The 23,695-nt window shown below is 42.4% G+C and overlaps 1 protein-coding gene across 11 annotated transcripts in view; it reads right to left on the bottom strand.

The window, feature by feature from the left end:
* mef2d (myocyte enhancer factor 2d) overlaps positions 1–23,695 on the bottom strand; it is a 92,167-nt gene that overhangs the window by 10,652 nt on the left and 57,820 nt on the right. For 6 of the 11 annotated variants that reach the window (XM_054782839.1, XM_054782845.1, XM_054782843.1 and 3 more), the window contains 3 exons: positions 17,730–17,867; positions 9,777–10,008; positions 8,866–8,922 (listed from right to left, as the gene is read on the bottom strand). In XM_054782839.1, coding sequence (XP_054638814.1) covers positions 8,866–8,922; positions 9,777–10,008; positions 17,730–17,867 — 427 coding nt within the window. Of the gene's footprint in view, positions 1–8,865; positions 8,923–9,776; positions 10,009–17,729; positions 17,868–18,003; positions 18,139–23,695 lie in introns of all 11 variants that reach the window. The other 5 variants (XM_054782842.1, XM_054782846.1, XM_054782848.1 and 2 more) reach the window with 3 other exon arrangements.

Genomic DNA, 23,695 nt, shown 5'->3' with positions numbered 1-23,695 from the left:
GCCATAAACATGAACATTTGTATCCTTTGTCCTCCTGTTAATATCCAACTCTCTGCTTAATATAACTTTCTTTCCTACTGCCTGACCATAAACGTAACCCTAACCACTAACATTTGTATCCTCGTACTTCTTCTATGTTCTTACTATGACTTGTATCTTCTATTGTCACTTTTCCTACTACCTAGCCCTAAGCCCTAAGCCCTAAGCCCTAAGTCCTAGCACTAACCACATACTTCGTCACAACAATGACTCATGTGGAAAAAGGTCAATAAAAACTTTGTCAGAGTGTGGCTGCAAAACACTTGTGGGAGTCTGACAGACTAACTTTTTAGGAGCTGCGATTGTAAAACAGAACGAAAGACAGATCGACACCACACATTTATTTCCTGGTTGGATTTTGGCCCACAAGCAAACTTAAGAAGCAGCTGGGCAACGCTGTGTTTTGGTTGTCATGGTTACAAAAGAAGCAGCAACTGCATGGCGTCTGTAAGTCAGTGACTTCCTACTGAGGACACGGTGAAGAAAGGTTGATATTTAAAAAGACAACAGCTGAACCACCAACTTGTTGACGCTAAAGAGAAACCACCTCCTAATAAAAACTTTGAGCGGCGACAGGACGTCATCACAGTTAGATTGTTTGAGCGGGAAGAGCGGGGACTTTCCAGTCTCACACACTCCCACACACACACACACACACACACACACACACACACCACGTAGGCGGAGTCAGGGTGTGCATAAGACAGCAGTTAGATAGCGGTTGTCCATGACGCCACCTTCTGATGACAGCAGCAACATGTGTCTCTGCTTCATGTCAATCACACACACATATGCACACAAACGCTATACAAACACAAGCCGTCAGCTCAGTGTGGTAATAGGCAGAACGGCGGGAAGAAAAAAACGAATAAAGTAAATAAGAAGGAAGTCAATGTTACCTGGTAATTACTGTACTTTCATGATATTTTCCTTAAAAAAAAAGTGAAAGTAAAACTGAAAAAGACAGCTAGGAAGGAGGATGCAAGGTAAGCTTAATGGGTAAAATGGGAGCATGAAGAAGAAGAAGAAGAGGGTTGATGGAATAAAATCGTTTTCTTAAATAAAATCACGTAAAAGCCAACTCAACTCGCATTTAAGTTTTTGTCTCCGTCTAGTGGCCAAAGTCATCATGTCAGGGAGACTGTGGTGATGTCTTTCTACAGACGACGTTCCAGTTAGGAGGAGATGGGGACCGTTTCATGTTAACATGAGAACATCAGCGGTCGCTATGACAGATGACTTCCTGTCAGGAAACGAGCGTCATGTGTCTAACGGCCAGCGAGGAGTGATGAATGATGAAGATGAAACGCCTCCTAAGCCTCGCCTGCATGAAAATGTTTTTCTCAGCAGACAGCTGACCAATGACACACACACACACACACACACACACACACACAACACAGCCTCCGTGCAGCAGGTGGCTTTGGGAAGTCGTGTGTGTGTATATGTAAACATTTAACTGTGTATATGGGACCTTTAATTCCACTGACTTTGAAAGGATAGTTTTTTTAGTTTTTAAAGTTAAGACCATAGCTGTGTCTCAAATGGAATACTTCTGTCAGTACACTTCAATAAGAATACTGTGTACACTGTGTACTGAGTTCTTGAGCGTGTTGATTTTGTCAGTGTAGTGCTGTCCCACATCTATTACTGTCATTGAAATGACAATCGCAATATTTACTAGGGATGAGTGAGTACACCACTATCTCTATCTCTATCTGTTCACCCATCTAAATTATCTCTATCTGTTGCTGTACTCTGAGTGGGCAGGGTATAAACCGGAAGTGTCGTGGTTTAACCGGAAATGGGTGGAGCTAAAATCGGTACATTATTTTAAGTCTGAAATTGACATGGATTGATCAGAAGTTGCTATATTTATTGTTTGTTATTCAGCTATATGTGTACTGTGTATAAGTGATCTGTAAGACTTTATTATTTCATTATTTTTTAATGATCTGTGTGACTCTGTGTGATGCAAACATTCAGTGATGGCAAACAGGGAACTAATCTGTCAGCCTTGTTGACTGTAGTTTTCTCAAAAGCACCGCATTCAGTAGTACGAGCAAAGTTTTCCAACTGACTTCATATCACCAGCCAAATTAGAAGCAAGCAGAAGATAAAAAAAAAAATAAAAAATACCGGCAGTGACCGATGCAACACGAGCCGTTTACAGCTCTGTCTTGTCAAATGCACCGCGTACATAATGAAACAAGTTCATCAAGTAACTTTAGATACGAGCTGATACGGTATCATATCAGATATTTTATTGCCCTCAGAGGGAGTTCACTCCATAGTGTAATAGAAGTGAATGGAGTCAGTATTTGTGTTGCTCACAGATGCTAAAAAATAGGTCTGATACTTGAAGTTCAGGCACATGTTGATCCAGCAAATGTTCCCAGTTACTCCGGATTGAATAAGACACTTCGGTTAAATGTCAATTCGATTGTTATGGCAATTAAAATACTTGCTGACAAAATACGGTGGTTTTTGTGCCATAATAATAATAATGGATTAAATTTATACGGCACCTTTTTATAAGGTACCCAAAATGCTTCACAGTGAACTCATCATTCATTCACTCCTCAGTCACACACTGGTGGCGGGAATCTACATCTGTAGCCACACCTGCCTTGGGATAGACTGACTGAAACGTGGCTGCCAATTCACGCCTACGGCCTCTCCGACCACCACCTAACATTCATTCACATTTACACACCAGTGTGGGCAGCACTGGAGGCAAGGTGGGTGAAGCGTCTTACCCAAGGACACAACAACAGTGACTGGGATGGAGAAAGCGGTTTCGAGATGACTCATGAGCCACTGCCTCATCAATTCCTCTTCTTTTGGGTCCTTCCACTTCCAGAAAATGTCAAATAGTTTTCGGGAATTGTCACTGACTTGTGACATAAATGTCATATAACATAGGCTAGCCTATCTAGAGCTGCAACAATTAATCAATTCATCACTGATTAAACAATTATCTAATTAATCAACAACTATTTGGTTATTTGATTAATTGTTTTAGATATCAAAATGTAAATATTCTCTGATTCTGATAAATATTCTTCAGCCTTCAAATGTGTTTGTGTTTTAGGCCAAACAAGATATTCACACATGACATTTTTGCATCTTTTCTGATATGTTGCGGACCAAACCACTAACTGTGTTTGGTTCATACTCATTTGGTCCATCTAGGGCATTACCGATTACTCGATTCAGCTTCAAATGAATTTAATAGGAAAATAATCAGTAGTTGCAGCCCTAAACATATCCAATCAATAAATCAGTACCTGGAAATTCATAAGGCCGCATGCTGGCCTCACAGTCAGAAGATCGAGCGCTAAAATCTTCCTTTCGGCATCTCTTTGTGGCATTTGCATATTCTCCCTGTGCATGTATTGTTTTCTTCTGGGTAGTCCGGCTTTCTCTCACATTCAAGAAACATGCATGTATGTGTGTCCTGTGATTTACAGCCGAACAGTCCAAGGTGTACCCCGTTTCTCCTCCCCAAGTAACAGAGACCTCAATAAAGATAAGCAGTACAGAAAATGGATGAATGGATGGAAGTTCACAGGAGCATGACTCTCTTGTGTGGATGATTTTGAGATATTTTGTGTGTAAGTTAGCTTTGGCCCACGTACAGTACGTGTAATGCTTGGGATCACGTGAGGAAGGACATGAGAATGTAAGGAATGCTACGTGACGTCAATGCTGCAGAGCGCCAGGACAACAGCTGAGAAGAGGACAAGAAATAGGCAAGAAACGAGATACTGAAGTGCAGGGGAGACTGTTGAGGGGGTTGGAGAGGCATTAGCAGACCACAAGAAACATCCGGATGGATCGAGTCACCTGAGCCAGGATGTGATTGAATGGTGTTTCATGTTTCAACACATGATGCAGGCTGCAGATACCATCGACCGTCAAGTTAAAACCAACTCAAGTGTTTAAAACTGTATGCCAAATTAAAATAAAACCTATGATGTCTATGATGTTATGTTAAAACTTATTGCTTGCATCTACCATAATGCACAATGCAGTACAGAATGAGTAGTATATCAACACTTAGTCAACATTACAATAAAATTAAAACGGGGGCCACACTGAAAAGAAAATCTAACAGGCCCCAGGATACAAAGCTGTAATGTCACAAGATATTAGTACTGTTTTCTTTGTTTTTATTTTGACACAAAACTTAAATATAAGCCGTTTGTCTTTGAAATATATTGAACTGCGAGCCATACCTTGACCTACATTATAGATTAAATGTTAAAATCCATTCAGAGGACTAGTCCTCTTTGTAGACACAAAAATGTCCATCCATCCATCCGTTTTCCATGCCGCTTATCCTCGACACAAAAATGTATCCAAACAAAATCAGGATTTTTCAATAAACTGTACACAGTTTCATCCCTAAGCTAAATTGGATTGCTTTTAGCACGCTTGCTAAACAGGTAAAACATGAACAATACAAATTAAAGTGTTCCCCGTATTTTTACGGTTTTCTGTATGTGGCCCAATGGGGGAAAACAAAACTTGGACACCGCTGGTCTACAAATGGTTGCTCCACAAAAAAAAACAAAGCTATCATTATCATTTAATTTCTAAATGATGAACCAACCGCTGCCATTTTACCCAAGGACTACCCTTAGCATGACGGCCGGCACTTCCTCCTCGTTCTCCCAGTCCCCAGCGAGCCTTGCCAGCCAGGGCATGTTGGCTCCCGCCGATGCCGTCGGCAGCAAATAGCTGGCTGGCTATTTATCATCAACTCGTGGGAGGAGTGATTGCATTAATTAATAGATTTTTCTTTTGATTTGTCTGTATTATGTAAATTAATGTACTGTGGAATGTGCAAATTATTTTCGGTCTTTCAATTCAGATTTAGTAAGTAAGACCCCTGTCAACTGTTCTTCCGGGACCTCAAAGTACGAAAAAAACATTGGAAGTTTGCAAGTGTGATTGCATTAAAATGTAAGCAATATGGCACTGAACACGGTGTGTGTGTGTGTGTGTGTGTGTGTGTGTGTGTGTGTGTGTGTGTGTGTGTGTGTGTGTGGAAAAAAAAAGAGAGAACTGAGAGATCTTCATTGTAGGCAGCCATTCACATTTTGGCAGATGGTAGAAGATTTTACTCACCTGAGCTTCAATAAAAAACCAAAACAATGTAATGTTAAACCCCAGTGTGCATGTTGTCGGTCATTAGCAGCAACACTGAAAGCTAGCTTGTCTCCCTGACAAAGTGCAGACAAGTCAAAGTAAACGTATTGATTGCTGGCCCACCTCCACTGACACCAAACCTCTATCAAGCCACCAGAGAGGGAACGTTAAAAAGGAGGGAAAAAAATGTCCATTACTGCTGGCTGGCTGGCACTATCTGTCCTGGCTAATGGGATTTAAGGAGGGAGCACTGGCCAGCGTCAAAGTCACCTCTGAGGACCGGCCGGTGCCAAGACCAGGGACAGTTGGGCGGATGGGGGTGGGGTGGCGGCTGATTGCAGAGCGGAGACGGGGTGGAACAGCTGAGAGGGGCCGGGTGAGGGGGTGGGGGGGACAGAAGACCGGTGTCGCCTTTTTTATTTGTTGCAGTTGTTGCAGGAACATTTGCTCTCGGCTGGTTTCAAGAACAAAGTCTCAGCAGGCATGTGTGGATTAATGATGCACTCATGATGGACAAAGTCGGACAAAATAAACCTAAAATCACCTGCGACATGGATGGCCCTTCTCCATGTCATGTCTATTTTGCTAGAGATTCCTTTCATGCTGTAGATTGTCAGTCATGTAGGTCAGTGGTTCTCAACTGGTTTGGCTGCGGGACACACCATCATCCCTCAATGACAAGTGACGACCCAAATTTTTCAACTAAAACTTCTTAAATATCCTACATTTAAAGGGCCTGTTTGCAGCAAGTTTTCAGAGGGCGCTTACTCACGTGATGTAAGCATTATATCCTTCCCCTCCTGCTAAGGAACATAGCATTTTAGCCACAAATTAAAAAATCATTTAAAAAGTGTATTTAAAGGTTTTCAGTCTATAATTCATCTGATGAGTTGAATGAGAGCACCTGGACTTGGATCTGGATGAGAGGTGAAGCACTCATTCATTAACTTATTTTCTATGCCGCTTGTCCTCACTCGCTGAGTTTGGGCGAGAGGCGGGGTAAACCCTGGACTGGTCACCAGCCAATTGCAGGGCATATATAGACAAACCCATCCACACTGACATTCATACCTGTAGACGATTATGATTCGCCAATTAACCTAACTTTTGGAATGTGCGAGGAAGCTGGAGTACACCAGGAAAACCCACGGACACAAGGGGAGAACTAAAACTCCACACAGAGATGGCCAACGGAGATCCGAACACAGATCTTCCAGATCTCCTGACTGTGCGGCCGAGGGGTGAAAACTCTTCAAGGAAATCAAGCTAGTCCAGTTGCTGTGATTCAATTCCTCAGATAAACAAAAAGTACAAGTCAAAATATGCAAATTTTACTTTTTTCAGATTAACTCGGCAGGTTAAGTGAAATAATAATAGGAGGTCGATTTCCGCTGTAGCCCACCCCTCTGACTGGGTCAATAGATCTAACTGGGCATGAACTGTACCTGCTAGTCTTCATTGTTGGAGCGGTTAGTGCACTGATCATCTCTTTATAGGTATAAAGGCAATCTAATACAGTATAACTATAAATGCACATGGCACGTACCTCGTGGTGGCATAGCAAGCAAAGAGCACAGACACAAGGTGCATTCAGGGACATCGGGTCATTATGTTAACTTTTTTTTTGCAAGACCGGCCACCCACTGAAAACGGCTTTGTGACCCAAACCCACCAGTTGAGAATCACTGATCTAGGTCATGCATGGTAATCCGCAAAGGTTGATTTCAAGCAACTGGACTCGTGCTTTAGCTATAAGGCAAAAAGGCTTCTTCAGTTCTAAATTTTTAAGCGTGGAGTTTCCCTATTTATGTCCCTGGTGGGTGTCTCCCCTGGGGTTGGTCACAAAAGAGTCCTCATTGCCCGGCGTGGCTGGTGAACAACCGTGCAGCATAACAATAGGTCATTGGCCTACCTGGTGGCAAAATACCTGATTAGTGGCCACTGTTCCAGGTAAATGAGACAATCCTTGGGGGTCAGGATGTCAAGACATTGTTATAAAAAGACGATGGCGATTGCGCAAACCTCCTTTCTGTGAGGAAGGAGGGCCTAGAGAGGGCCTTTCTAGTTTGACGCAGATAGCTTCTTTCACACGTCTTTCAAACCAGCAGTCTTCCCTATCCAGAATTTGGACATTGTTGTCCTCAAAAGAATTTCCCTTCTTCATGAGATACAAGTGAACTGCAGACTCTGGGGCCTGAAGAAACTGCTCTCCTATGTCTCCTTGTGTTATGCGTTTGTATAAGGGTTGCCTGGTCTCTCCATTGTAGAGAGCATGATGCTGCACTGCATAAACATTACTGAGTTTTCTTCTCTGTATTTGTCCTTGAAGTGAACCAGCTTTTGTCTGAGGGTGTTAGTGGGTTTGAAATGCATCGGTATGTCGGTATGGTTTGGACAAAATCCTCTCGAGTTTCTCTGACCAACCAGCCATGTACGGGACCAAGCACATTTCATATCCTGTTTTTATTCTCAGGCTCGGGCGTAGTTACCCAAAGGCCCAGTTAGGACACACAGTTCGTGTCTGCTCCTTCTGTCTTCCGTTGTCACTGGTAGGATCTTCTATGTTCTGTCCCCATGGGTTCTGATAACCCCTAGCTTTTCTTCTGGTGGGTGATGGGAGTCAAATAGCAGGTGGGGAGGTTTTCTGTGGACCTAAATAATGAGGCGTCCTTCCTTTTCTGCCCACACTTTGCTTTTTGAAAAAAGTAGTTCATTGTCTTTGATGTCTTCCTGATTTCTGTTCAGAGTTTCTCTGTTCAGTATACAAATCAACGTCGTAGGTTTTGATCTTTTGGGCAACATATCTGAACCAGTGGGTGTACAAGGAATCCAGTGCTTGTCTTTCCACTTCTCCCATGTAGCCTACTTGTTGGCCACAACAGGGGACACCGGTTCGTTAAGAACTGAAGAAGGTCTTCAACAAGTAAGAGTCCAGTTGCCTGGATTCAAACTTTGCAGATTCCTTTCAATGTTTTTGTCATTTTCTGTCAATCTCTTAGCATTTTTGATGACATTCAATAATCATGAGCGTGCTCATCCGTAGCAAATCTTTGCACTTCCTGGATAAAGTCTGCTCGTCAATCATTATGAGTGCCTAGACATTGACAAATTAGGCAGCCAATAAACATGCTAATAAACATGTTATAATTGGAGCACACAACACGTCACCGGTGTGTTTTTATGAAATATTCCCCTTTTCTCGTCTTTCAATAAATAGCAACAAAAGTAGTGGCGTTCTTGCTGAAGTGCACAGCAGTGAATTAGATTTCAGCAACAAATAGGAGAATATACGAACATAGTCATTTAGAAGATACTAGAAGATGCTAATTTACAAACAACACACAATGCAACTTCCAAGCAAAGTTGAGTCACTTTCACTTTCTCTGGTTCCAAATCAACCCCCCACTCTTGTTCCTGTCACATTCTGTCCTCTGGACTGTGACCCTCAGCTGTCGCCTGTCAACAGGTGTGTGTGTGTGTGTCTGTGTGTGTGTGTGTTGAAAGTGAGCCTGTTGGCAAACAGAAAATAATCTGCCACTGTTTGTAAGGGAGCCATCAAAATCATTTCACTTTTTTATGTTGGGCAGAATTAAAGGTGTGTGTGGTGGTGTGTGTGTGTGGGCATGTGTGTGTGTGTGTGAGAGAGAGAGAGAGAGACACTTCACTTACGAACTGGACTCGGACACGCTCCGTTGGAGTTTCCCAGATCTCCTCCTAAGAGAGCACCTGGAGACCAGGACAGGCGACATGAGCATCTTTTCCATGAAGAGCAGCACTCTGCCACAGTGATGCATATTCCACTTCTATTAGATTCCACTAGAATATCCCACTTTAATCACTCAATCAAGTGTCTGCTTGAATAGAGTGCTCCAGTGTTGACATTTACACTGGATTCACACAATTTAAAATGGTGCTTGAATCCCAATTAGATGGACTGAATTGTTACACTCATTTATTAAATCATATTTAATCTGCATGATCATCACTGTTTGAATGATGCACCCACTGGTCACTTCATTAGGTACACAGTCTAATTAAATGTAATACAAGAACTAATGCAAACTATTTGTGATGGTGGGTTGGTAATAGTAGTAGTTTGCAGGGGTGTACTGCATCATACTGTGAGCTGTTATAATATTTTAACCACAATAATAAACAGATTGCTGAATGAATACCTCCCTGTCAATCAAAAGTCAACATTATTATCTTTGTAAAGGCTGGTTTAGATAGTGTGCCTAATGAAGTGGCTGCAGCCCAATCATGTAAGCGTGAAGACAAGCTGTAGGCGTCAACAAGCGAGCGATTCAAAAACATTTTTTAGGTGGTAGAAGTCGTTTGTCTTTTGTGCGCCGCACCTCCCAAGGAGGAGCTGTCAATCAAAGCGAGTGGGCGTCACTTCACAGTCCGCTGTTCGTTTTGAAGAGAGGCTTTTGTTTTTTCTTTGTACGTATTTCCTACACTGGATGATGTTTCCATGCGTGCAAACCACATCAGTCAGCGTGCATCAAAACAAGTCAAAGCTGTCAAAAAAGTAGAAACTAAAACGAGCAAAAAAATGGTGGAACTTTGTCGTCTGGTACCTGCGCTGGCGGGTCGCTGTGGCAGTCCCGGCGAGACGGTGTTCCGCTGCAGGGCTGGTTGCTGTGGCGACAGGAGGCGGGGGTCTGTGAGGGCGGAGGTGACGAAGGAGGTGGTGGTGACCAGGGCACCGCCCGGGTTGTTACTGAACTGGAGGGCGGCGGCCGGTGGAGCACTCTGATTGGACACTGGCACGGTGACTGGCATGGAGAAGGTGGGCTGTGGGACGGCAGACTGGTAGAGAGACACAAAGAAAGGAAGGGCAAGAAGGGGCGGAGTTAAGAGGGTGGCCATGTTCAACCATTCCAAAAATGACATGTACTGTACACGTTCAGTCTGACAGGTGGTCAGTTAGCTTAGCAGCAGCAAAGCAAACGAGCCCGAAGGTGAAAAACAGTCACACCAAAACAAACAAACATGAAGAGTCATTCCCACCTGAGTGATGTCACTAAGCCCCACCTCCCTGCTAATGCTACAAGCCTCTGTTAATATTCTCTCTTTTCACATCATCCAACTGCTAATACTAACCTAACATGCCACTGCTAATGCTACAGCCTACCACTAATGCCACATCCCACTGCTAACACTAGAACCTACCACTAATGCTACATCCTATTGCTACTGCCACTTTCACTGCGCAATACGTACCTGGAACGAAATCGGTTCAACTGGGTTCTACGCATGACCAGAACATGTCTACATCCGGTCGGCCTATTTTTGTTCAGTCACATGTTAGGCATGTGTAATCTATGCCATCCGTCGATCTATTCTATGGCAGCAAGCGTCCCCCCTTCACTCCCAAAAACATTGTTAAGATAGATAGAAATTTGAGAAATAACAACATAACCATTTTTTCTTATATCATACCCATAGTGCAAGTGGACAATTTATAAGCCCTCTTTTCTTTGTTCCACAAATTATTTTACGTTTTTTTCGGCACTGAAAAAAACACACACAAAAGCATTGGCTAGGAAGATATGTTTGGATGGATGGTATTTCCACGTTTAGAAAAAAAAACCCTGAACAAACTGAATCCGATAGATGAATCCATCACTGCACTCTACTTATGATTGTTTACATTGAAATATAACTGCATTTCATGTGTTTTAATCTATATATTTATGTATGTTACACGTAACCGAATATGACGTTTACGTCTGCGCTACGTGCATTGCATACGTTTTTACGTAGCTCAGTCATGGTGGATGTCATTAGATGATAGAAACATCCCCATGGTAACAAATATTTTAACAAGAGTCACTTATAAAATAACCTCGCAAGATATTACATATATGAAGTATGGTTTTTGACCATTTATGTTCATACATTTAAGAAATAATAACTACCACAGCATGTGACGTCGCGGAAGCGCTGTCATAAAAATTACCTCAGGGAGGATGTACCGTAGTCTTTGCGCATGCGCGGGACCGACTGCATTCCGGGTACGTATTGCGCAGTAACATCCACATCCCACTGCAAACGCTAACCTTAACCCTATATGCTACATCCTATCGCTAATGCCATATCCCACCGCAAGCAGTAAAACCTACCGCTAATGCTACATCCTACTGCTAACAATACATCCTACCGCCAACGCCACGTCCTACCGCTAACACTAACACCTACCGCTAATGCGACGTCCCACTACTTCCAGTAGGCCACACACCAGTGATGCTAAATTACTGCTAATGCTACATCCCACTGTTAATTTTGTATTTTAACTCCCCACTATGACTTCACTAGCAGGCCGTAAAAAATATTACTACAATCATTCATTGTGTTACATAAGTCGCAATATCCTTAACCTTAATGTCAACTTATCATCAGCTCCCCACCACAATATAACAATAAATAAAAAAGAAGTGATATTTGAATAGTTAATAAGGCTTATTAGGTTTATTTCCAGTCACAATGTGATCAAATAACTCATTTTGGGGTGAAATGCTTTGGTAATGAGCTCTTCCAATGTCTCAACACACGCTCGCACGCGCACACACACACACACACACACACACACACACACACACACACACACACACACACGTGCGCACACACACACACACACACACACACACACACACACATACACACAGAGTTTAGCATGCAAAGTGACTTAGAGGAGGGCCAAAAAGCGTCATGTGTCGCCTTTCACATCCATGCCAGGTTACACTCTTAAAGTGTGGATCAGGTTATTGGTGCCTTTTTGCAGCGTGCACGTCACATTCCCGCCATCAAACCTTCCGAAGGTGCGCGTCACATGGAAATGTATCCTGCTGCACGGGCCCCCCGCGTGTCTTACATCGTCGTTTCTTAGTCTGTAGTCTAAAGCCAACTAACTCTTGAGTCCAAAAAGTAGACTGAGGGCGATCCTGGAAAATGAAGGCCAAGGACCTTTGGGCTGTCCCGCTATATGACCCAATTCTCTGTGCTGTATGTGGAAGTGAAAGCAGGACTTCTATATAAAGAATATGGGCCAGAGCTGCTGTGTTCTGTGCTGGTACTGCCTACATGGGACCCACTTTAGCTCCCGGGAGGATGAGGGCACACAAGATGAGAGAAAAATGTGTGACGAAGAAGCTCCTCTCCTTAGTGAATGGAAACTTACATGATGACTTTTAAATAACTTTCATTCATTAGCTGGTGTTAATTATGAACATACTTGTCATTTTGTTTACTTTTAAAGCACTTCTATAAACATACAGTCTACACACTCCTTCCTTGACCCACACTGCGGGAGGAACATACTGTACGTACCTCAAGTCCAAATACAAGACAATATTTGATGTCTCCTGGTCAAGGCAATGAGTGTGTCTTATTTTTTACGTTTACCAAAGTGAGAACGTCAGTAAAAGGTCTTCTAAAGTACCGGATAAAGCAGCAGTTACTGCAAAAATGGCCGACACAAGGTTAAGTGCATTCTCTTGTGTTTACATTTGGCTTTTATGACAACACGTTTTTAATGATGTTTTTCTAGCCCTTTATTTGACCTTGAGCTATGCCGGCAGTGAAAAGTGAAAATACATCAATAATGTATGAAGCGAAGAGTTAGCAGGAATAAAGTATAAAGTGTGATTATGCGGCAAGCAATCAATCAATCTAACTACCCACCCATCCATCCACCTTTTTATGGGCCTGCTAAATGCTGCACATTCTAAAACTACAATTATAAAAAAAAAGGAAAAAGAAAAAATTTGTGGCCTGCAGCCCATTTTTAGGACCTGTTACACATTCTAAAAATGTTATTATGAAAAAAGCAAAAGCAAAAATTTGTGGCCCGCTGCACATTCTAAAAATACAATTACGAAAAAAAACAACAGCGAAAATTGGTGGGCCGCTGCTGCTATTTTTATGGGCCTGATGCACATTCTAAAAACACAATTACAAAAAAAAGGAACAGCAAATATTTGGGGCCCGCAGCCCATTTTTGAAGGCCTGTTACACATTCTAAAAATGTTGTTAAAAAAAAGCAAATGCAAAAATTTGTGGCCAGCTGCCCATTTTTTTATGGGCCTGCTGCATATTCCAAAATACAATGTTGAAAAAACAACAGCAAAAGTAAAAAAAATAAAATAAAATTAAAAAAAGAGCAGAAAGGTGTAACGTAATGACAAAGAGCTGTTTTTACCTGTAAAAATATATAACGTCTTATCATATTCAATTGTAAAAATGTAAAAATCCCCCCACCCCTCGATGGAAACATTTTGGACACCCGTGACCCAGACGTTTGGTTACTCATGTACTGTAGTCCTTTGAGGAGCTAATCTATGTCGTCTTTTATTTCAGAGGCCCGAGGATCAAACAACAAACCTTTTTTCTCCCTCCGCCTGCTGCCGCCCCCTCCCTTCCTGAGGAGGTGCTGGGAGTACAAGTGGGATTAGCGTGTATGTCCTGGCCTCGGGCTGCTAGGCTGGGGATTATGATGATGCTTCCGTTAGGAGGACTTCTGACTTTCGTGTAGGTGTGGACGGGACAGGTATTGGGTGGGGCCGCGGGGTGGGGTGGGGGGGATGGGCGCTCTAATGAGACATGTCCCCTTTTTGGGGGAGGGAATTCAATTGTTGTGATGCCGGGGGAGTGTCTCATAGAATTTAGCCTTTTAGCGTATGACACACTCTACTTCACAACTACAGTAAAAAAGGCTACGTTTGAATTTTGACTACACTAAAAACATCAGTATATGCCCAGAAACAGATGTTATTTCTTGTACATGTTCAGCTGTATTTTCATAATACGACGTGTTGTGGAGGTGTGCAGAGTTAAGAAATCAAATCTAAGGTCATTCCTCTCAGGTGTAAGACCATAAAAGTGAATTTTGGAATAAAACCGCTCAATGTGACTGTGCACACACAGTCCCGGTGGCCAATCAGAGCCCGGGCCGGGAAGCGAGCTCGTAAATCGAGTGCTGGTCGTTAAAGCGACGTTAATGGCGTGACTGAGCGAGGTGGAGAGACATGAATCGCGGTGAAAGTGCAGCGGTGGAACCGTGAGGACAGTAGGAGGCGGAGCCGGGTCAGGTCCGGAGCGCGTCCAGTCAGGGATGTCGCCAAGGCAACCGCACGCCTACGCTGAAATGTGCTTCACAAGTTGCAAATTGTCTGCTCTAAGGCGTGAACCTGTGGTAATTACTTGTGTGGATTATTCCAATAAAGCATGTTTTGATCCTTGGTTGCTATGACAACTTTTGTGACACTTGAGGATGTTGTTGAGCACCCCCCTCACACTGCTGCATGATTACTTTCATACATTGTTGATCAGTAACGTGCGGTGAGCTTCATGTCTTGACTTTTATCTACAGTACAGTTTATGTCCCATCTCTTGAGACCCAGCAATTCTGTGTAAGGAACAAGCAGTTCATGTAAAAACACTCTACAACAGATTTTTGGGGGGGGTTAGTGCAATGAAATGGACAATCTACCCAATGAAAGACGGCTACTAGCATGTTTCATGGGCACAGGGAAAGTAAGTGATTGTGTTTTTAAGCACACGTGCTTATTGGATAGATTGAAGCGGTTTTGGAAACTGAAAATACTGAAAACAACACATTTTGTCCTCTGATATCATGAATTTCTATGCAGCTCTAGCTGTTACTATACAGTCGTCCCTCGCTACATCGCGGTTCCAACATCGCTCCCTCGCTCTATGAAGTTTTTTAAAAAAGGTATTAATACATGATCGCTGTTTCGTGGTTGACTACGGCCTACTATTAGTCAAAAATACTGAAAGAAAAGTCATATGTAGTATTGTGGTCGCCAGGCGTGAGTAATGTTACATTTATGAGACATGGATTACATTACAATAACACTTTGCATGTGGTCTGCCATGGCAAGTGCGACATGATACGGTGAAAAAAAAAGTTCTCCCAATTCGTGTGGAATTTTACGTTTTTGGCTTCTGACTGTGTTCTTCTTCCCCACTCAGTTTGAAACACTAAGTTTAAAACAAATAAACTGGAGGGCTAACTACTTAGCTCGGTAGCTTGCTATATGCTATGAGAGGCGGCCGTCTCTTATGTCCCTGCAGTGATCCTATAGCCTGAGCATTAGTGGTGTGCAATGTGGGTGCAAACAAAGAATAATAGGAGTGTGAAGGTGACCATCCATCCATCCATCTTCTATGCCACTTATCCTCATTAGGGTCGTGGGTATGCTGGAGCCTATCCCAGCAGACTTTTGGGCGAGAGGCGGGGCACACCCTGGACTGGTCGCCAGTGAATGGCAGGGCACATATAGACAAACAACCATTCACTCTCACATTCATACCTATAAACATTTTAGAGTTGCCAGTTAACCTAACATGCATGTTTTTGGAATGTTGGAGGACACCAGAGTGCCCGGAGAAAACATGCAAACTCCACACAGAGATGCCCAACGGAGAGTCAAACCCAGATCTTCCCGATCTCCTGACTGTGTGGCCAACATGCTAACCACTAGGCCACCGTGAGGTCGTAAAGGTGACCAAAGGGATGTTATGTCATGTCTACAGAGCTGTAACAATGGTATTTAGAAAGCCATAAACAGGTTTTCTATGCTCTAACTATGAACATATTCAGTTTATTAATATTGAATTCTATTTCGCGGAAATTCACTTATTGCGGTTGAGTCTGGAACCAATTAACTGCAAACAAGGGACGACTGTGTATAGATCACTCAGGGTGAAGTAACAGCTCTCAGCCCAATTCTTGTGTCCTGTGTCCGTAATGTCTTACCATCAGTAACCAAGAAGAAAAAAATGTTTTATAATCAGACTGAAAAGTGTGGCACAATATTTACAAAATGCCAAAACTCAGAAATGATAAAGTTCAAGTTTTCAATGTTTTCTTCATGTCCGTTAACAAAAAATATAAAGGCAAGTACATTTACACTGTAGCTAATTTCTGTTTAATTTTTTGTAAATGTCATTTTCCTCTCAGTGAAACAGTTGAAAAAATAATGAATGAACTAGACTGTGACTAGACACAAAAAGTAAAGTATTTTCAGACAAAAAACCCCAAAACAATTGTTTTTTTTTGTTCCCCTACCACTGAGTCTCAGGAGGTTCAAGACAATAAATACGTTACACTGGCCACATGCTGACAAACTGAAACTAGTCCACGCCACAAATGCACAAATTCAGCAATTTGTACTTAAGAAAATGTTTAAAAGGATTAGAAGTGGGGGGTCCCCATCAGATATTGATATCGGATATCGGGCCGATATCAGCAAAACAATGAGTATTGGATTATATCGGCCTGCATCTAAAATCTCAGACATTGGCACTCGGACACAAGCGGTCAATTCTAGACTCCGCCCCAGCACGACTATCCAGCCCCACACGTGATCACAACACCAGTGTGTGCCACTGCGTTAACCATGGCGTAGGAGTTGACCATGTGTATTTTTCGTTAAAGTCCGAAAAAGATATTGCAGCTGAGTGCAACACTTGCCATGCACAAGCTTCCCATGGTGGCACAGAACCGGGGAAGTTTAATACGACCAAACTCATCGCACATTTGAAGCGGCGTCATGACAATAAGTCATTAGCTATAACATAAAAGATGATTAGCCCCTGTAGGTGGTGAGTAAAGTCGGGTTTAAACGTTTAATTGAGCACGTTGAACATCACTATATTATGCCTAGCCGCAACTACATAAAACTATACCCCAGATGCTTAAACAAGTAAATGGGTCAATTTTTCTCATACCTGCTGTTGCTGATTATTGTTCTCTGTCTGAGTAATACCACCTGATCAAGCATTTTCCAACATCCCACACTACGAAATAAGTAATGAAAGTATACATGATTCGTGCTGACTGATATCGGCATCGGCGGATATTCACGGCTGCAACATCCGTATCAGATCGGAAGTGAAAAAGTTGTATTGTGAGATAAGTAATAAGTAAAAAAAAAAAAAAAAAAAAATACATACATATATATATATATATATATATATATATATATATATATATATATATACATATTAAATTACATTCTACCTGGCTTATTTTTTGAAGCAAAGACAAGTTAATTTTATCATATTAACTACATTTACAATGCACCATGTTCTCATGAGCAATTTAGTAGGAACTAGTACAAACAACATTGTTCCAGCAACATGAGCTTGGTGCACACGCCCGCAGCAACACACTCCACACACATGGCTGACATGCTGCGTTGAAAAGGCTTTAGAGCTTCCATTGTCATTATGGAATAATAACAATAACTTCATAGACAGTGAAGTTGTGTCTGCCTGCCTGATCACCGGGGGGGTCTCAGTCACACACCATTAGGGGGTGATGTGCCGGGTGAGGGGTTACGTGAACGAGGAAGAGGAGTGAGGATGGTGAATGCGAGTGCTCTGTGAGTAGTCAGCGGCCACCGTCAGCAGCCTGAAAACCGCCGGAAGACCGGTCAGCGGCGAGAGCAGCATGAGGAGGAGGGGCACGGGGCGGGGTTACACAGAGGCATGGCGGTACTCACTGACAGCCTATAGTTCTGCATCATTTTATCAAACTCCTCGTCAATTTTTTTGTATTTCTCCTCAGTGCGGGGGGTGAGGGAGAAGGGCTCCTCGGGGTCTGGGCTCTCAGAGTCCCGGTGCTCTTTCTTGTTCAGAGCCTTCATTGCCCAGACAACAGAAGAAGAAGAGGAGGAAGAGAGACGAGGAAGAAGAGGCAGATAGAGGGAGGAGAAGAAGAAGAAGAAGAGAGAGAGACGGGGTTAGACAAGGTGACAAAAGTGTGACGGTACTCACGCCGTAGCGCTTGAAGAGAGTGTCCAGGTCCTCGTTCTTTCGGTACTTGTCTTCATTTAGCGGGCTTTGGTCGATGGAGTCGTCCCCGTCGGGCTCGGGGCTGTTGCAGCCGTTAAAGCCTTTCTTTCGCAACGTCTGAGGCAGCCAGAGAGGAGGAGGAGGAGGAAGCACATTTACATACATTTACTTTGACAGGGTAAAACACTTTAACTGTCTTTATTTATCAATAAACTACTTTCACTTCTTCTCACACACTCAGGGCGTATTCACACAAGGTCAATTGTACCGTGCCTGGGCTCACTTTCCCACAACGGCATCATTTCCCTCTTTTGGCATGACTGGAGGAGGGAGGCCTGGGCCCGGCACGACAAGACCCTCACAGGTTAATGATCATAACTGACACATTTCATAATTCATAATAGATCCAAACTACAGACTCAAAATGATCCAAAAGTCAAACCCACAGCACGCTACATTTGTGTTAAATACGTCATTTAATTCGATCACGCCTCTTGCACGTAATTGGTCACCTTGCACATTAGAAGTAATCACAATGACTCCAAATAAGATTGGAAAGCATCCACAATGTCACAGAAATTGCAGTAAAACAGCAGAATAGAAGTGATGGGACATGCAAACGGGCTCAAATATCGGTGTGAACTCACTCACAATGTGGGATCGCACCCAAGTCAAAAACGGTACGAATGGCCTAACGCAGAGGTATCCAACGTGCGGCCCGGGGGCTATTTGCGGCTCAAAGCTGTTTTATTGGCTCGCGGGATATTAAAAAAATATAGTTTAACAAGAAAAACACCCAGCAGGAATGGAAAAAATCAACAGCAATTGATTGAAGAATTGAAGAATGAAGTCAAAACATCCATCCATCCATTTTCTTTACCGCTTGTCCTCACTAGGGTCGCGGGTATGCTGGAGCCTATCACAGCTGTATTTGCGAGGGGTCAAAAGGAGTCAAAACATTACAAGAAAACAGTTGTAATCTAACAAAACAAATAATTTTACACGGATAACGTTGAAATAAGAATAAGAAAATAGACATCAAAATCATTTTTAAAAATCGTGATGTTATGGAAAAACAAACAAAATTATGAATAAAGTTGTAATTTTTGGAAAACTAGGTTGTGGAAAAATGTATAATGTTAGGAGAATGGGGAATAAAGTCATAATTAGGAGAAGAAAATTTACAAGAAGGAAGTTGAAATAGCAGAAATGGAAAAAAACAGCTATAATTGTACAAGAATAAAGTCAACATATTAAGAGAAAAAAAAAGTTGCATTCTGTCAGCAAATAAACTTGTAATATTATGAGCAAATGTGATTTTAGTACCATAGAGTTGAAATATTACAGTTGTAATAGTATGAGAAATAAACAAAACAAAGTTGTAATTTTTGGAAAATTAAGTTGCGGAAGAAGTCATAATATTGCGAGAAGAAAATGTATGAAGATTATTTCAGAACAAAGTTGAAATATTTGGAAAAATTAAACAGCAAAAATGGGGGGAAAAAAGAGCACTAATAACTTTTTCACCACCAGTATATGACAGTTTTTTCTTGAAATATATACAGTATAAGTTCTTGGCATAATGTAGCATTACAAAATATCAAAGCGGCCTGTGCATCCTTTCATTTTTCAGCGCATGATTCTCGGTGGAAAAGGTTTGTACACTCCTGGTCTAACATGAGTATGCCGACTGAACTCGTTCACACCCACGCAGGACACGAGCAGTAAATATCAAATGGAACATTTTGGCCTGGAAGACGAGGGAACACACAACCTCAAGCAAGCATTGAAGGACAACTCAATCTGCACTTGGTCAGCCAGCAGTGCTCTCGGGAGGTCAGAAACAACCAAAAAAAGAAGAACCTTCTTCTATCCAAAGTGCACACAGGGTTGACGTCACGCTACTTACTGTACAGTGTGTGCAAAGCTGAACTCAAGTCACAAGTCACACAGAGGCCTGGCACCTCCACACTGTCCAATCAACAGACTAATTGGTGTGAAAGGAGAAGACGTTTGGGTCATGTCAGCGTTCGCCCACTGCCGCAAACAGGAAGAGGCACACAGGCTCTTACTTTCAGAGGATTCAACTAAACGAGATTTGCCGTTAAGAAGCTTTGCCCGGTGGAGAGATGACCACGCAGTCTGCAGCATGAGCCATCTTCAATGCAAGCTGGAAAGACTTCTACTTCTTCTAGCCAGGAAACAGGGAGCAAATCTTCTCCAGCCAAGAAATCCATTAGAAACCGGCGTTTCCCCCTAGCTTTGGGGTGGTGGGCGGCACAATCACGTGCACGTGTAGTTCTGCATAGTTGTCTGTATTGCAATCGCTAATTCACAGTTTTCACACATCTTCATCATAGAAAGCAATCTAATCCACCAAGTCAAAATAAAGATGTGTCATTTCATTAATAAAACGCAATATGGAGACCAGATGATTAATGGTAAACGTGACCATGTTGAGACAGAAATGACATGCTGTCATGTAAATATGATAAAATGACCTTAACTTGAATTAACTTGACCTTCTTGGGGGTGTTGGGGGTGCCAAAGGAAACACTGGGAACACTCCAGGTGTACTTTTATCTTGTCAACACTGAGACGACTCAGCACAGACAGAGCAAATTTTGACTTCATTTCAAAGTGTGTCAAACGTCATTTCTACTCATTCCAGTACTTTTACTCACTTTTGTTTGTGTGAAATCCTACTAAACTGTACTTGGAACAAAATAAATACAGTGGTATCTCAGTTTTCCTTATTAATCCATTCCAAAGAGTCTGTCGAACACTGCATCATACAAAACTCTGAATAATTTTTCCGATAGGAAACAACGGAAATCCAAATTAATCCATTCAAGACACCCAAAAATGTTAACACAAAAGCCACCTGGATATGCAAAAGAAGGATGGATGGATTGCCAATCATAGTTTAACATGTAGAAAACAATGCTAGGTTTCTTATGGGTCATTCTCTAGAAAGGGGTACCAAAAGCGTGACAAGCAAGCAAAAATTAAGGTTTTTACTTTCTAACCTCTTTGCATATTAAAATAAAGTATCACTTCTTCTGTTTCAATTTATGTTCAATGAAATGTCAATTGTGATTGTGAATGGAGACAGGCACAAAGTCACTCACGTAATACAAGTTATTAATTTAAGGATTCCCTGGCTGTAATTGGTCCATAGTGTCCCAACTCTAAAAGAACCACTAACCATTCATCACAGAGACGGGGTCACCAATGTGCGGATGCTTTGTTTGGACACTCAAACAAAAACCAAGGTACCACTGTACTCCAAACAGGCCCCACTTTTGCCTGTCCATGACCGTTCCAAAACCAATGTATTGGCTTCTTTATCTAGACAGTCCTTGTGCATCTCAAAAGAGTTATTCTTGTTTGAGGTGTGCCTCGACCTGAAGAGGATAAATACTTTGATCCCACACCAAACAAGAGCTGTCCTATCTAGTCTTGAGCATGAACTGATGAAATGAAACGTCTTTGAAAACAACCTGAACCATCTAGTTGCGACCGATTCAACGCCCTGATTGTACAAAGACCCAGATGATGAAATGAGAATATTCACAGATAATCAAGCATGTGCTCGACAACACACGAACAGTTGAATATTTCTGTATCCCGACAATGAACATTCTTTATTCCAATTACGGTACTGTAGGCTCACATACACATACACACACACACACACACACACACACACAGTGTCACATGGCTAATTGAGAAGCACACTGCAGCGAGCGCACGACTTGCCGACACTCTGATTAAAACTCGACTCCCACTGTGAGTCTTCACTGAAGGCAAGTGAGGATGACTCAAGAGCATGCAATCCAGGCGAGGAGGAAGAGGAAGTGACAGAAAGTGATAGACGGTGGCACCATAACGACGACAAAACCGCAGACACACGACCAATTAACCTTCAAGCCTCCCATCAGGTAACAACAGTAAGGTAAACCGCGTGAATCAGCGTATTGAGAGTCGTTAAACAGAGGAAGATGTTGATATAACGCCACTGAAACATCACATTTGTTCTAACATAGTGCACACACTTTGTCATCCGTGCTTCATGGAAAACACACTGCATATGAGCGTGTCCTGACCTAAAAGACATAAAATAAACACAAATGGAGCGGGGCAACAATGAGGGCTCATGGTGGACGCATGGACCTTCTGTCAGGACTTAACAACACAAAGGCTCCATAATGGTTTGTCAACATGCACACCGTGTGCTGTCAATTGAAGGGCAACTTTGTTATTACCATGACAATGTGCCAATGACTCACCGTGTGTAAGTGACCTGTACAGCGAAACACAAAGCGTGCACACTCACATGATCGTGACTCAAACAAATCCCGACTACAGTTGAACCTAACTTAGCTTAACATCTTTCTACACTTCACAAAAATGAGACGCGGCTCACACATCCATGACAACTTCATCATTCCAATTTTCATCTTTTTTACGACTAACAGCGGTTAAGTTATATTTACACTTGCATGTTGAATGTTAAAATGTCCCGTAAAACATTGTGTGTATGGTTAAAAAAGGTTTTACGATCGCCACAGCTTGAGCCTGGAACAAACTCTTTCTATTTAAATAATTCATAATACAGTGGAACCTTGATTTCCCAATGCCGCAATTTTCATATGATTCGGTTTTCGCAGAAAATTTAGCCCAACTTTGCCTCAGTTCTTGTACAACCTTGTGCGTATAACAAAATGGTGTATTTTATCTGGCATGTTGAATCTTGTGGTATTAATAAAAAATTTGGACTGACTACATCCAGCCTAGCTTGTTTATTCAGCCATCTTGGATGATACAACCAACACCAAATCCTGTGAGAATGTGACACAAACTAGTCCGTTAGCCCGTGTATCATTACCCGGACTCCAGTGGCCAAAGATTGTGACTCAGTCTTGTGGCGTTATTAATACATTGAGTGATTGCCCATTGTTTTCTGCATGTGAAACTGTAATTGTTGTGTCTCATGTTAACGTTTTTGATTTGTCTGGAAAGGATTAATTACATTTACATTATTTCCTAAGGAAAAAAATTTTGTTTTCGTACAATTTGGTTTTAGAGAGACCCTTTGAAATGGGAATTATAACAAAAACCAAGGTACCACTGTAAAAAGAATCCTGTTTAATAATTAGAATAACAAGATGCAAGCACATGTGATACTGCAAAATTTCTGGCACCAAAATAACCACTGTGGTTTAAATGATAACACAAATCATCATGTGGAATTTTAGGTGAAGTTTATTTTGCCTTTCGTGATGATAAATTAAAGACAAACACACACACACACACACACACACGCACACACACAGATCATCTTGTCCCTCATCATGCTGCCATCTGTTCACCTGTCCGCCATCTTTCTGACGCTCTATTGTGTTGCCAGGGTAAGTTTGGCCCTGCGGAGCTCCACGCAGTCCTCTGACTGGCTGCGGCTTCTGAGAGGCTCCGCCCCCACGTGCCTACTTCACCCTCTCTTTCGCCCACCCGCCTGTCCTCCTGCCCTCGGCTCGCGGCTCTCCTCACACTCAGCTCGTGTCTGCCGTGCCCTCTCAACTCGCGGCCCACCGCCTTTAACGCTCGCATCTTGACCTGACAGCAGCTTGTCAGGTGGGAGATGACACCATGATGTAATCATGTAGTCGTC

The sequence above is a fragment of the Dunckerocampus dactyliophorus genome, chromosome 7, assembly GCF_027744805.1.
Source record: "Dunckerocampus dactyliophorus isolate RoL2022-P2 chromosome 7, RoL_Ddac_1.1, whole genome shotgun sequence".
Lineage (NCBI taxonomy): Eukaryota > Metazoa > Chordata > Actinopteri > Syngnathiformes > Syngnathidae > Dunckerocampus > Dunckerocampus dactyliophorus.
This window is presented reverse-complemented; position numbering and strand designations above follow the sequence as displayed.